The following is a 13,484-nucleotide window of genomic DNA, read 5'->3' on the forward strand; positions in this document are numbered from 1 at the left end:
AAATAGAAAAAATAAAATAAAATAAAATAGGGCGTTACAAACATATATTAAACTCATTTAAAAGAGAAACAGTTTTTCTAGCTTTTTTGTTCTTTACAAATTGTATAGATTCTAAATATATCTTAAAGGCTGTTTGAAAATGAACAAAATTGGGTTCAGAGTTACTCCATTTAACCTGGTGAATATAGAATTTGCCTAAGAGCAAAAACAAGTCAATAAGGAACATTTTTCCTTTGGAAACGTCATATTCATTAAAATGCAGCACAACTGAAGATAAACTTAAATTTAGATTGCAGTTCAATTTAACACTTAAAAATTGAGACATCTTGTACCAAAAGACGGATGAGCAGGGACATTCATAGAATGTGAACATATAAAGTGAAGTTACATATAAATCAGTGTATCTATGTGTATACATCTATGTGTGTTTCTCCAGTAGGGGGAGTGAGGTGAACACGCATGAGCGGAAGAAGAAGAAGAGACTCATCATAGCTAGCTGCCTTGACATATGCCTGTTAGTCTGAAGAAATATCTGATGGCAGTTGAATGCCTACCTCTGTCTAGATTTCAAAAGATGTAGGATCTCGGTTAACGACTGCAAATAAAGGAAAACCATATGTAAATGTAATCGCTGACGGCCAAACTGCTCAGTGTTGTTGACACATCCTCAGCTAGCTGTCCGGTTAGCGCACTAAAACTTGAGATATGTCTCCGGGCGACAACCCTCACACTCTCCTAGGGAGGATCCGATTTTTAAACAAGTGCATTGAGTGCTTCCGAAAGAGTGAACAGCTACCGGAGTCTTTATGTTATGTGCCGAAAGAGGTTTGTTACAAAATTTGTAAAGATTCATCATCGAGCTCCACTTCCGCGTCGTCGTCAACAGCTGGTAACTCAGGTGGAAAGAGTCTGGTGCCGGTGTGGGAGAGCCCACATCAGGCCCCGCACAAAAAAACAAGCAAGTGCACCATTGAGCCGAAGAAAGGGACGTGCATACGAACAACAGGGGAGGAATATTGCAACAGCCATGGCCTGTGGGTCAAAATAAACAAGGTAATATAAGCTAAGCTGGGTGAAAATTGCATTATATTTGCCATTGCTGTAAGTTACATATGTCACTTTTAACACGAGACATGACTTCAGGATCAGTGACGTCATGTCACTGCGTGTAATGTATGTTGATGTATCGCTGTCAGAATTGTCCACTCGGCAGTTCAGTGGCTGTTGTGGTGAATTAGGCATTCAAATGACATTCATTTAGTCTGTTTTGTTTGTCAAACTCGCAGGAGCAGCTGGAGGAGTATCGTGCTGGTCTGGATATAGAGGAAGGCTGGATTCTGCTGTGTAAACATACAGAGGGTGGAGACAGGCTTGTGCCAGTGGAGTCTCCTGACACAATTAGTCGGCAACAGCAGCTGTTTGGCTATGACCACAAGCCTTGTAGCAGGTTTATACCTTTATACCCTCTGATGTATTCAGTTTAGTTACAACTTTTTATTTTGATGTTTTGTTGAATATAAAGTATCATCATATGTGTGGATAAAAACACTTTTTGTAATGTTTGTGTTCTTGGTGTAGGTGGGAACAGGTGGTGGATGTGGAACACTCTTTACATTTGGGTGCCAAACCCAAAGTGGCAGAAGCAGATGAGGCTGCTGTTCAGAAGCTGAGGTGAGTGGTAAAGCAAAAGTGCACAATAGCCATCATCCAGATTCTGAAACCCACAAGCAAGACATTTTTTATGGGTTTAAGGCAGCTTTGTAAGTTACTATGCTTGCATTCTGTCTCCCAGGTATGTACCTCCAACATGGACATTTGAATGCGACGAGGACCTTGTTCACTACTTCTATGACCATATTGGGAAGGAAGATGAAAATCTTGGGAGCGTGAAGCAATGCGTGACCAGCATTGATGTTTCCTCTAGTTCGGTGTGTAAATGCTAAGAATCAATCTACTCTAGCAAATTCATCATGCGAGTACGCAAACACAGTTTTCAAAGCATGGCCAATGCATTTTAAGTATGCAGTCAGGTTAAACATACTTATGGTGCAATGTTATGTCGTTCCGGTAGTAACAAACCTCTTCAACTTAAAAAATAAAAGTAGTTAAACTAGGGATGCACCGATAGGATTTTTTTGGGCCGATGCCGATTTAAACAGACAACTTCTGGCCGATACCGATATTAAACACTTGTATACAATACTATACAGTTGGTCTATTAGCAACAAATATAATAAGACAGCATGACTGTTAGGGTGGGGGAAAACAGGCAAATGGATCCCAGTGCGGATAACAAAAATGTTTATTTAACAGAAAATTAATGTAAACAGACAATGGCACGTCTGGGCGCAAAGGCCACTCCGAGGCAGACGGCTAGGGCGAGGAGCACACACAGACACTGGGGAGACAAGCCACACACGTTCGGGCTCCGGCCAGACAAACGAACGGTGGGAGAGAGTATAGTACAACAGTTAATTAATTCCACAACACCACAAAATGTTCCACTGCTTACTGACGGGGTAAATGATCCTCTGAGGGGAAACAGGGTGAGATGAACCAATGCCGCGGTGAATACACCAGCCAAGCTGGACCGCGGCTGCAGGCCCTGAATGGGTACGCTGGACAGCGCCCAACCAACTGGCAGTCGGAGCTGAGGAGGAGAGCAGAGCAGTGGACAACTTGGAAGATAGCACTGCAGTCCTTAAACAGGAAGATGGAGAAAGCAGTCTCTATAACAGTCAGCGATCACAGAAACAGTATCTAGAGAATGATTCCTGGGCAGCAGTGAGTACAGAATAAGGGAAACAATAAATGAACAAACTAGACGTATCAAAAGCACACAACAAGACTAAACTAGAAACTAGCAAAGCTAGTAACGGGCGAGTACATACACAGTACTGACATTGACAAACTGATATTGACAAACGAACTTGCAAAGACACACTAGACACACAGGGATAAAATACACAGATCAGACGAGAGGATAACAAGCAACAGGTGAGGAAGACGAGAGGAGGCAATCACACTGAACAGGAACACCTGTGAGGGAAGCACACGTGAACCTGTAAGACACATACAAACACAAGACAACCACAGTACCAACAAGACAAAACCATAAATATATTTATATATATATAAACATATATAAATATATAAATATATATAAATATATATATGCATGAACAGAACACTAGACTAAACAAGACATAAAAACAAAGACTGGAAAATGCAAGGGAGCGGGGAAAAAATAACACACAATGACAAGAGAATACAAGGGAGCGGGGAAAAGTCACAAGACATGGGAAAAACGTGGTCTGATATGACAATATCAAAACCACGTTCTCCCACACAAAACATTGTACTGTCAGGACCCTGCCATACACAACTAGATATAATTACCAAACCAGATTATGGCAGAGTCCTCACAATGACAACCTTCAAAGGTTGTTTTTGCTATTCATCATTTATTTTATTAACAACATTAACTCATTTTTTGCATATAATGGATTTCTTTATGCAGTTAATTAATAAACAATCGGTATCGGCCTTTCTCGTGCTATTGCCGATATGCCGATGGTTTCAAATTAATCAAAAATCGGCCGATAAATATCGGCGGCCGATACATCGGTGCATCACTAAGTTAAACTCAAAAAGGAAAATTGAAAGTAGTAAAGCTGCCCACCAATTTCTCTTGTGAAGCTGTGTTTATGTACTTGAGGATATGCACTTTTATCTACATGGGGCATGTTTAAAACAATAAAGAGCAGAGAGATTTATGTGTATCAGATATTGTAAGTAAACTAGTGATTTTATATGGTTAAAGGAGGACCCCAGTGGTAGTGCAAGCTGCTTGACAGATGGAGACACTGAGACATACTGGGAGAGTGATGGGATGCAGGGACAGCACTGGATCCGTCTACATATGAAGAGAGGCACTGTGGTTAAGTAAGGGCAACTTGTCTGCTACTTTTCTGTTTCACTAAATATTCTGATTTTTATTGATTTATTATATGTTTGTTAATATGCCACATGATGCCTTACCTCTGCACCTATTATACATTGGCTCTTAGCTATTTATTCATTTGCATTACTTCACTCGAGTCAAGAGAAGCTTTATTGTCATTTTGACTATATATAGCAGTGCACCACATGAATAAAATGAGACAACGTTTTTCCAGGACCATGGTTCTACATACAGACACTAAAGCACTATTCGGACAGGATTAGTTTTCTAAACAACGTTTGAGTTTCAACGTGTCCCCCAGGACATCTGTGATTTTATGTACCGATTCGGACGGGATTAAAATGATGCGCAGGTTATTCCAGAGATGGGAGTGTCTGTTTCTTAATTTGGGCGTTGCAGAAGAGCACATGCTCTAGATACGCGTGTTTGTAATGTTTAATATTTTGCTTTAAATGTAAAATTATGACAGAACATGTAATTTATTAATTTAATTTTAACAAATCAAAATAAAATATACAAATCCTACTAAAGTAACTTTAGCCTACGTGTTTTATATAACTGTCTGCTTATAATAAACCCAAAGAAATGAAGAAATAATGATTAATAACAATTTATTATCTTTATCAATTAACATTACCAGAGTTGAACAACTTTGAACGGAGTTTCTTATATCGTTACTGATATTACAGTGGCCAGTCTTTGATATTCAGCTTGATTTAATTATTTTATTTTGCCGAATGCGAAAAACATCCATATCTGAATGAATGGGACTCAGGAAATACAATATACGCGCATTAGTAAGACCTTATTATGGCAGATCACGGTGGCCAAAACACGAAATGATCCGCTTTTTCAAAAGATATTGCTGGCAAACACAGACATTTGCATCCGGACAGGATTAAATTTCTCAGAGGACCTCCGAGTTTGGCGAAAAACAGTAGGTAAATTGCTCTGGAATTCTTACGGAGGTCGTCAGAGAAAAACACAGACATGGCCGATTCGTACGGGATTAAAAACCCGATTTTCTCAGAGGTCCCCCTGTAAAACTAATCCCGTCCGAATAGGGCTTATGCTACATAAAATAACCCAGAGATAAGGTTTATAAAAGTAGATTTTTAGCCTAGCCACATAAAGTATATTTGTGCAACCCACCAGTGCAATATGGCTCTGATTACAAAGAGTGATTGTAAATATTTTATCAGCAGTAGGTATTAGATTAGTAAAGTGTAGTGTGCAAATGACAGCAATGAAATGTGATGTGCAAGGAAATGCATAAAAGCAGCACTAAAATGTACTTGACATAAAAACAGTGTTGAGACCAGATTTGTTGTGCAAGTGTGTGTATGTGCGAGTGTTTCTGCATGCTTAAGACGATATTCTTCTTTCAATGTTTGTTTTCGTCTCCTTTAGCAAACTAATATTAACCGTGGACTCAACTGACGATAACTACATGCCTAAAAGAATTACAGTGTATGGCGGAGAAGGAGACAACCTTAAGAAGTACAGCGATGTATCAATAGATGAGTAAGTCCTATAATACAGATACACCGTGATCATGAAGTATTTTATTTTGATGCCTGCAGTTGAAAGCATTTTATTGCTTTAGAATAATCAACAAAAAATATCTGTATGCAAATAGTAGACCATTGCTTAACCTTTAATTTTTCAGAAATAACCATTTACTGTTTTTTTTACAGCAATTTGATTGGAGAAGTCTGTGTTCTGGAGGATATGACATCACACTTGCCTGTTATAGAGATCAGGATTGAGGAATGCAGAGGTAGAATTTCATCTAAAGAGAGAAAGGTAGACTTGTGTCTCTACATATGTTCTTAATGTTTTTAATGGGATTGTGCTTCTCTGTAGATGAGGGAATTGATGTACGGATCAGAGGTCTAAAGATCAAATCGTCTTGTGAACGAGACCTGGGCCTAAACGCAGAAGTGTTCCAGTCTCCCAACTTAGTGCGTTACCCGAGACTAGAGGGCACGCCTCCTGATGTCCTCTATCGACGTGCATTGGTCATTCAGAGGTAAGGCACTTAATATGTTTGCTTTAAAAACAAAGTATCAAGATGCTGTAGATAGTAGATTGTCTATAATCATTAGTTTAGGTAGAAACTATGTGACCCTGTCTGTGAAATCCACGCTAAGGACTCATGACCTCACGAAGTTATTTTTCACTGAATGGTCTTTACATTATGTAGGATGATTTTATATAGAAAACAAATGACTCTAGCTGGGTTTTCACATACTGGGTCACATATGTATTGATATGTTATGTAGCCTTTATTTCCAATACATTCTCAGCACCTCTGTGTTTTTTTTAATTCTGTAGGTTTATCACACTTCTGGACAATCTGTTGCCTCACATGGTTCCTGCATGGGACTACAGCCTTGGAACATTCAGCCAGATCAAAGTTAGTATTGTTGTTTAAGATTTGAAGTGCTTCAAATGTCTTTATAATTCTTGTCATACTACTTTAACCCTTTCTATATTTTGGACACTTAAAGGGCACCTATTATGTCCTTTTTTATAATATTTAATATAACAATCAGGGTGCCCAGAATGTGTCTCTTGAGTTTCAGCTCAAAATACCCCACAGATCATTTTGTAGCATGTCCAAAAATGCTGTTTTCGTGTCTGTCCCTTTAAATGCATATGAGCTACTGCTCCTTACTCCCTTACCAAGAGAGAGCTTTCAGTTCAAATTGATCTGATTCCTTAGAATACAGTCTGAGACAATAGTATATCACTTTTGAGATGTGGCCATGGGCGGGGCTTTATCAGTGTGATGTCACATTAGCAAGAGAATCCAAACAGCTTGATAATGGGGATTAAAAACAAATTCATTGTAGGGTTGTTGTATTCACACACTGCCAACACACAATAATGCCCGAACACCTAGTTAAAGTGGATTTGGCACAAAAGGTGCCCTTTAAAGTAAACGCAACATCTCGGTGTGCTAAAATGTCAGAAAACAGAGCATGTGCTAAGCTCTAAATATGTTTTTCTTTTCTCAAACCCTACCCTGCCCCTTCAGAGTATAAAACAGTTCCTGCTATTGTCAAAGCGCCGCTCTGCCCTCATCACCCAGTGCCTGAAAGACTCTGAGAGCAGTAAGCCTAACTTCATGCCACGTCTTTACATAAACCGTCGCCTAGCAATGGAGCATCGGGATAACCCCACTTTGGAGCCCACATGTAAAAACGCTGTCTTCACTCAGGTACTCTCCACAACAATTCATGTAAAAAAAATGTGTTTTTTATGCTTTTATTCCAGGTGATAAATTGCATAATACTTGTTTGTGATCATATTGTGTAGGTGTACGAGGGTTTAAAGCCATCTGACAAATACGAAAAGACTTTGGATTACAGGTAGTCACTCTCTTTTAATTATTACTTTATTATATAATACAGACATTTATAGAAATCGTTACAATCGTTTTGAATCTTTTCTTGGATTCAGGTGGCCAGCACGATATGACCAGTGGTGGGAATGTAAATTTATTGCGGAAGGCATCATTGATCAAGGTTAAATATCGATAGACTTCTCATCCCCTATGTAGTTCACAGATCTGTAAGAATAACACAGTATCCAGTCCTCACATGTTTTGTCTCTGTCCGGTAGGGGGTGGATTTCGAGACAGCCTGGCAGACATGTCTGAAGAGCTGTGTCCTAGTTCATCAGAATGCCCCTTGCCTCTTCCATTCTTCACTCGAACCTCTAACCAGGTAACACTTATCATACTGTTCTGCTGGCTTCCTGTCGTAATTAGGAAAGTATCTATGAATGTGTTATTGTATAATGATAAGAGGTTTTGATGTATCATTTTGTTATAAGGGAGCTGGAGAAGCTAGAGACTTTTACGTGCCGAATCCTTCATGCAGAGAATTCAACAAGTTTGAGTGGATTGGGCAACTCATGGGAGCAGCTCTTCGTGGGAAAGACTTTCTGGTCAGTAGTGTAATTGCAGCGGTCCCATTAGATTAATTTAATGTTAATATTAAATGAATGAAATTAAATCTTCATCCTTTAGGTTCTGGCTCTTCCAGGGATGGTGTGGAAGCAGCTAATTGGAGAGGTTGTTAGCTGGAGTAAAGACTTTCCTGCTGTAGATTCTGTGTTGGTGAGAAACTCCAATATTTCAACATGCATTCTTTTCTTTCCAGCTTTACTCCATGTTTGGTGCTTACTGGTTTCTTATCTAACATGGAATTTATAGATCTCTCACAGCTTGTGATGTTTGATCTGATTTATTAGGTTAAGTTGATGGAGGCTATGGAGCATATGGACAAGGAGACGTTTGACTTTAAGTTTGGTCAGGAACTTGTCTACACCACACCCCTGAGTGATGGGCGGCTGGCGGAGCTAATTCCAGGAGGCAGTGGAGTAGTGGTCCAATATGAAGATCGCATGGAGTTCATACGCCTTGTAAAGAAAACCAGACTCGAAGAGAGCCGAGAACAGGTATTTGCCACATAGAGTCTTGCTAGGTCAGTTTTGTCATAAAAATACCTATTGTGTCGAGAATTTGCAGGACAACAGCGTGCTAATAGCAACACTTTTGAGATGAACTCTGTTAGTGTTTTTTCCCCCAGTTTCTAATCAAGTTTCTGTTTTTGCATTACAGATAGCAGCCATGCAGGCTGGACTAATGAAGGTGGTGCCACAGGCTGTGCTTGATCTCTTAACATGGCAGGAAGTAGAGAAGAAAGTGTGTGGAGACCCAGAGATCACAGTGGAGGCCCTTAAACGCCTCAGTGAGTGATACACAAGCTGACACATGCATTATAACTGATGATCTCTTACCTCAGCATAAAGTCTGAACTGAAAGCAGTGGCTCTTGCAAAACTCAGATTGTGTACATCAATACCAAAAGTATTTATTGTAAAATCTATTAACATTATCATGAACTCGCATCGACAGAAAACATTCAAAATTATTAACATGACATTTATTAAATTGACAAATTTACATTACATTAATGTATAGTACTGTGATGACTTAAAATACTTTTTACTTCCTATCAGCACGTTTTGAGGACTTGGAACAAACAGATGTCAGAGTGCAATATTTATGGGAAGCCCTAATGAACTTCACCAATGGTTAGTCAGGTTCCTTGTTGTGCATGAAAATTATTTTATAGTAAATTTCAAAATGATGTGGGTTTTTTTTGCTAATCTTGATATATTTACACTGTTACCAGAGGATCGTAGCAGGTTTTTAAGATTTGTGACTGGCAGAAGTCGCCTTCCTGCTCCAATCTACATCTTTCCAGACAAACAAGGGTAAGTAAATGAAGTACCAATAGCAAATAATATGTGAAATTCTTTAAACGTGGCCACAATAAACAGTAAACAAATCTACGTTTTTGTTAAGGTCTGAAATCACAGATGCACTTCCTCAATCTTCCACATGTTCTAGCACCCTTTATCTACCCAAATATCCAAGGTTTGTATTTGTAAGAAAATTGAACTTGAGTGGTATAGCCTCTGATTAAGATATCACATTGTTTGACTGTATTGTATGTAATTAATTTCAATCCACAGTGCTAAAGTTTGTGAAGAGAAGCTTCGCTATGCTGCATATAACTGTGTGGCCATCGACACAGACATGAGCCCCTGGGAGGAATAACCTAATATTGCCATGTTTACAAATTTTACTTTGGAATCCTTTGCATCAATTATCTGTAGCTTTCAGCAGCATCGTGCACAACCATGTCTACTCTATTGCCAACCATGTATGTACAGTATGAATAAAAATGTTATAAATGAACAGTTTTTTTTATTCTTGCAGTTTGAAATTGTGTGTAAGAGATAGGGAAGACATAAAGTGGATTTTAAGAGTCTGAGAGTACTAAATGAAAATGTTTTTCATCTGTTCTAATTGAATAGTATTTTTTATTACAAACTATAATTGAAGAATTTACATATGTGACACTGTCTGTATAATCCAGTCTACTTATCTAATTCAGAGCATTTAAATTTGATTTCACATTGATTTCAATCTTTGTTGTGACTAAGTCAATATTACAGATATCAAGGTTAAATTTTTACTGAATGTTCTTTAGGATGATTTTATGTAGAAAACTGTAAATAACAGAAAAATACAAGTTTTCTACAGACTGGGTCACAAATTTTACAATTGAGTAGCCTACTATTCAAACCATTCAGCTGTCAGACCAGAGATCCAACCATCACAATACAAATTATGTTTCAGTGTAAAAAATGTTAATGCCACAAACATTTTTTTGTGGCATTAACAGCCAAATAACCTAACAAGGCTTTGTAATATAGACTGATATTCTTTGACTAATAAATTTAAAAAACCTTTAGTTTAATACTAATAAATGCCTGGCAGGAACACATCTGGGCCATTGATTTACACTTTACAACAAAGTTAGATGTTTCTTGAAGCTGTAAGACAAACATTACACTTAATAACTGGTCAATGAAAAGTGTGTTTTCATAAATATACAAAGCATGTGTGGTAATAGTCATGAATAATAGTGTTTCTCACTCCTGAATTGTTGGGTCTCTAAATATCTCTCTTTTAAACAGCTGATCATAAGTGGAGTGACAGATTAGTGGGACTAAAATGTTTAGTACAATGAATCTCACACAACTTCAATTTCAAGGCCCCTATTGTCCACAGCAATATTTAAAGGCCCTCACACTCACAATTTCTACCTAATTCTACCTAAAAAAGTATTTAAAACTAAAAAGTTGTCAACTTATTTTAATGCTGGTTTATTTACATAATTTAATTTATTTGTGCAATAAAATACTAACACGTGGTGGCAGTCAAGGGTTTTCCGTTCGGCCACCAACAGATGAATTTCAGTGAAGAACTCCTCTGGCTCTCGCAGTTTCTCGCGATATGTTGTTGCTTAAAACCCGCTCATAAGCCCTCGTGATTCCTCTTTCTAGCCCGTGCGTGAGGTGAGAATGGGTAAGTGTTTTCACGATCCGTCATTAACTTCAGTAAATTATCCGATGATAACTTAGATTAAAGTTGTTTATCGGTATATCGCAAATGTAGTTTACAAACTATATAGTTGTAAATTAACGTTACTGCACCCATTGTGTTTAAATCACATTTGAACGCATGTGTTAGCCACTGGTAAAGTTATACTGCTATGTAATACCAGTTTCGTTTGGATTTGGTTGATTTAAGTTGAACCAAACACCCTTTGCTCCAAAACGTTATTTCTCTATAGATGGTGTTTTTGTAAGATTACTTGTAAAGAAAAGTGTTGCTGAATGGGTCTTTGAAGTCTGTGAGCTAATGTTGGCATGTTGCTAAAGCACCTACACTTGTTTTACGAGTTAAATTCTTCAAAACTAGTTTGATCTACACCACAAACTGAACTTATTCTTGAGTGTATATGATGAATCCAAATTGCGGAATCCGATGTAAAAATGCGGATACACCTTGGAGAACTGAACACTCAATTATAATGGAAAAGAAATAAATGCTTTGTGCGCTCTCATTCCGCTTTTTTAACACATGTTGCTCTCAATCTATTAACGTTACTACAGGTATCTCAGTCTATGGGGACAACTGGCACAAACGCTGTAAGACCGGTGGCAAACATGGGCCCGTCCACAAGAAAAGGAAATATGAACTCGGGCCCTCCTGCAAACAACAAGGTACCAGCATTAGCACATGGTGTTCGTAACTGGTGATGTGGATGATGTAAACACGTCCTTAGGTTGGTCATTTTTGGCCGTTTTGGTCAAAATTATTTGACCTTCCAATGTTGGGATTAGTCATAGTTACACTGACACATGACCAAAGTCACAAGTTATCTCAATGGATCTGTGTACGTGTTATGTAAGTGTAACATTTTGTGTGTTTTGTAGATTGGACCTTGTTCTATCCACACATCTAAGAATCAGTGGTGCCCTGAGGCTTGATGTGGGCAACTTCTCATGGGGACCAGAATGTAAGTGTTTTATGTATATGTGCATCTATATAAATGTAAGTCTTTCAATGATGATAATATGACCAGTTCTGCTACTGATTGTATTTGATGGATTAACTGTTCCAACGCTGAGAAAGGCATGTTAATGCTGAGTTTGTGTTGAATGTGCGCTTTTGGCTGCTATTACAAATGTACTGTCAATTATTGTAGGCTGCACATGCAAGACCAGGATCATTGATGTGGTCTACAATGCCTCTAACAATGAGCTGGTGAGAACCAAGACCCTGGTGAAGAACTGTGTGGTCCTTGTAGACAGCACTCCTTTCAGACAGTGGTATGAGTCTCACTACGCCATCCCTCTCGGAAGGAAGAAGGGTGCCAAGCTGGTAAGTTTAGGGATTGAGTTAAATTTGAGATGAGGTGCTTTTATTTGTCTTTCTTTGATGATAACTTTGTCCAGTTCTGCTACTGAATAAAAGTGATGCAGTTTAAGACTCTGAGGGAGACTTGCTTAAAAGTCAAGTTTACTTTAACAAACTATCCACATAAACATTTAGCCTAACTGCAATTTTTTTTTGTTAACCCAGACCCCTGAGGAACAGGAGATTCTGAACAAGAAGAGGTCCAAAGACATTTGATGTGCGCAGCAAGATCAGCACACTATTGGAGGAGCAGTTCCAGCAGGGAAAACTGCTTGGTAAGTCTTGTTACAAGGTCTTATTGATATTATTGTGTAATGATGAAAACTTTAACCAGTTCTGCTACTGAGACCACAGTGCTGATTTATACCATTTCTGATACACACACAGATGTTACCAGCACTAACATTTGTTTAGATTTAAAAATTTTAATTATTTCCTTTTGTTTCTCCCCAGCCTGCATTGCCTCCAGACTGGGACATTGTGGTAGGGCTGATGGCTGTACCTGGGAGGAGTAACCTGATACTGCCATGTTTACAAATTTTACTTCGGAGTCTTGTGCATAAATTATCTGTAGCTTTCAGCAGCATTGTGCTCATAACCATGTCTACTCTATTGCCATGTACAGAATAAATAAAAATGTTATAAATGAACAGTTTATTCTTGCAGTTTGAAGTTGTGTAGTAGACCTACAGTGATTTAAGAGTGAAGTGTACTTGATGTTTTAATTTTTTAAATGATTACAAACTAATAAACATGTGTAACTGTCTGTGAAATCCGGACTAAAGTCTCCTAATCTAAGTTTGATTTTACATTGGTTTTAATCTTTGTGACTTTCAGGTCAATATTAAAGGGGACATTTCACAAGACTTTCTAAGATGTCAAATAAATCTTTGGTGTCCCCAGATTATGTATGTGAAATTTTTGATCATAAATTATGTGGTAGTTTGTTAAAATGCCAATTTGTAGGTTGAGCAAAATGTGTAATTTTTGGGTGTCCTGTTAAATGCATATGAGCTGATCTCTGCACTAAATTGCAGTGTTGTGGTTGGATAGTTCAGATTAAGGGGTGGCATTATCCCCTTCTGACATCACAAGGACGGCCAAATTTCAATTCTTTTTTTTTTACCAAAAACTTAAGTTACTGGGTTGTTCACTTTCACATTTTTTT

General features: G+C 38.2%; 1 protein-coding gene, 3 non-coding genes and 1 pseudogene across 4 annotated transcripts; all 5 read left to right on the forward strand.

Annotated features, from left to right (window-relative positions):
- The first annotated feature begins 452 nt into the window (after positions 1-452).
- hectd3 (HECT domain containing 3) lies at positions 453-9,742 on the forward strand. The gene is made up of 21 exons (XM_065276361.1): positions 453-1,053; positions 1,287-1,447; positions 1,579-1,671; positions 1,793-1,928; positions 3,824-3,945; positions 5,375-5,488; positions 5,662-5,744; positions 5,831-5,996; positions 6,302-6,383; positions 7,008-7,190; positions 7,289-7,341; positions 7,433-7,497; positions 7,595-7,698; positions 7,808-7,921; positions 8,004-8,093; positions 8,228-8,434; positions 8,598-8,727; positions 8,998-9,072; positions 9,174-9,255; positions 9,347-9,418; positions 9,517-9,742. The coding sequence occupies exons 1-21, from the start codon at positions 706-708 to the stop codon at positions 9,599-9,601; spliced, it is 2,565 nt and encodes an 854-aa protein (XP_065132433.1). The 5' UTR covers positions 453-705; the 3' UTR covers positions 9,602-9,742.
- A 1,172-nt stretch (positions 9,743-10,914) lies between these two features.
- LOC135765635 (small ribosomal subunit protein eS8-like) lies at positions 10,915-13,165 on the forward strand (annotated as a pseudogene).
- LOC135767528 (small nucleolar RNA SNORD46) lies at positions 11,654-11,760 on the forward strand. The gene has a single exon (XR_010542064.1). It is a non-coding gene; the product is annotated as a small nucleolar RNA SNORD46 (small nucleolar RNA).
- LOC135767523 (small nucleolar RNA SNORD38) lies at positions 12,330-12,399 on the forward strand. The gene has a single exon (XR_010542060.1). It is a non-coding gene; the product is annotated as a small nucleolar RNA SNORD38 (small nucleolar RNA).
- On the forward strand, positions 12,626-12,697 carry LOC135767525 (small nucleolar RNA SNORD38). The gene has a single exon (XR_010542062.1). It is a non-coding gene; the product is annotated as a small nucleolar RNA SNORD38 (small nucleolar RNA).
- Positions 13,166-13,484: the final 319 nt, after the last annotated feature.

The sequence above is a fragment of the Paramisgurnus dabryanus genome, chromosome 6, assembly GCF_030506205.2.
Source record: "Paramisgurnus dabryanus chromosome 6, PD_genome_1.1, whole genome shotgun sequence".
NCBI classification, from domain to species: Eukaryota; Metazoa; Chordata; class Actinopteri; order Cypriniformes; family Cobitidae; genus Paramisgurnus; species Paramisgurnus dabryanus.

Excerpts from the sequence above, each read along its gene's own strand:
- hectd3 (XM_065276361.1), top strand. The coding sequence starts at position 706 with ATGTCTCCGGGCGACAACCCTCACACTCTCCTAGGGAGGATCCGATTT. Across the intron at positions 7,922-8,003 it reads TTCGTGGGAAAGACTTTCTG|GTTCTGGCTCTTCCAGGGAT; the intron begins GTCAGTAGTGTA and ends TTCATCCTTTAG. Across the intron at positions 9,256-9,346 it reads ATCTTTCCAGACAAACAAGG|GTCTGAAATCACAGATGCAC; the intron begins GTAAGTAAATGA and ends GTTTTTGTTAAG.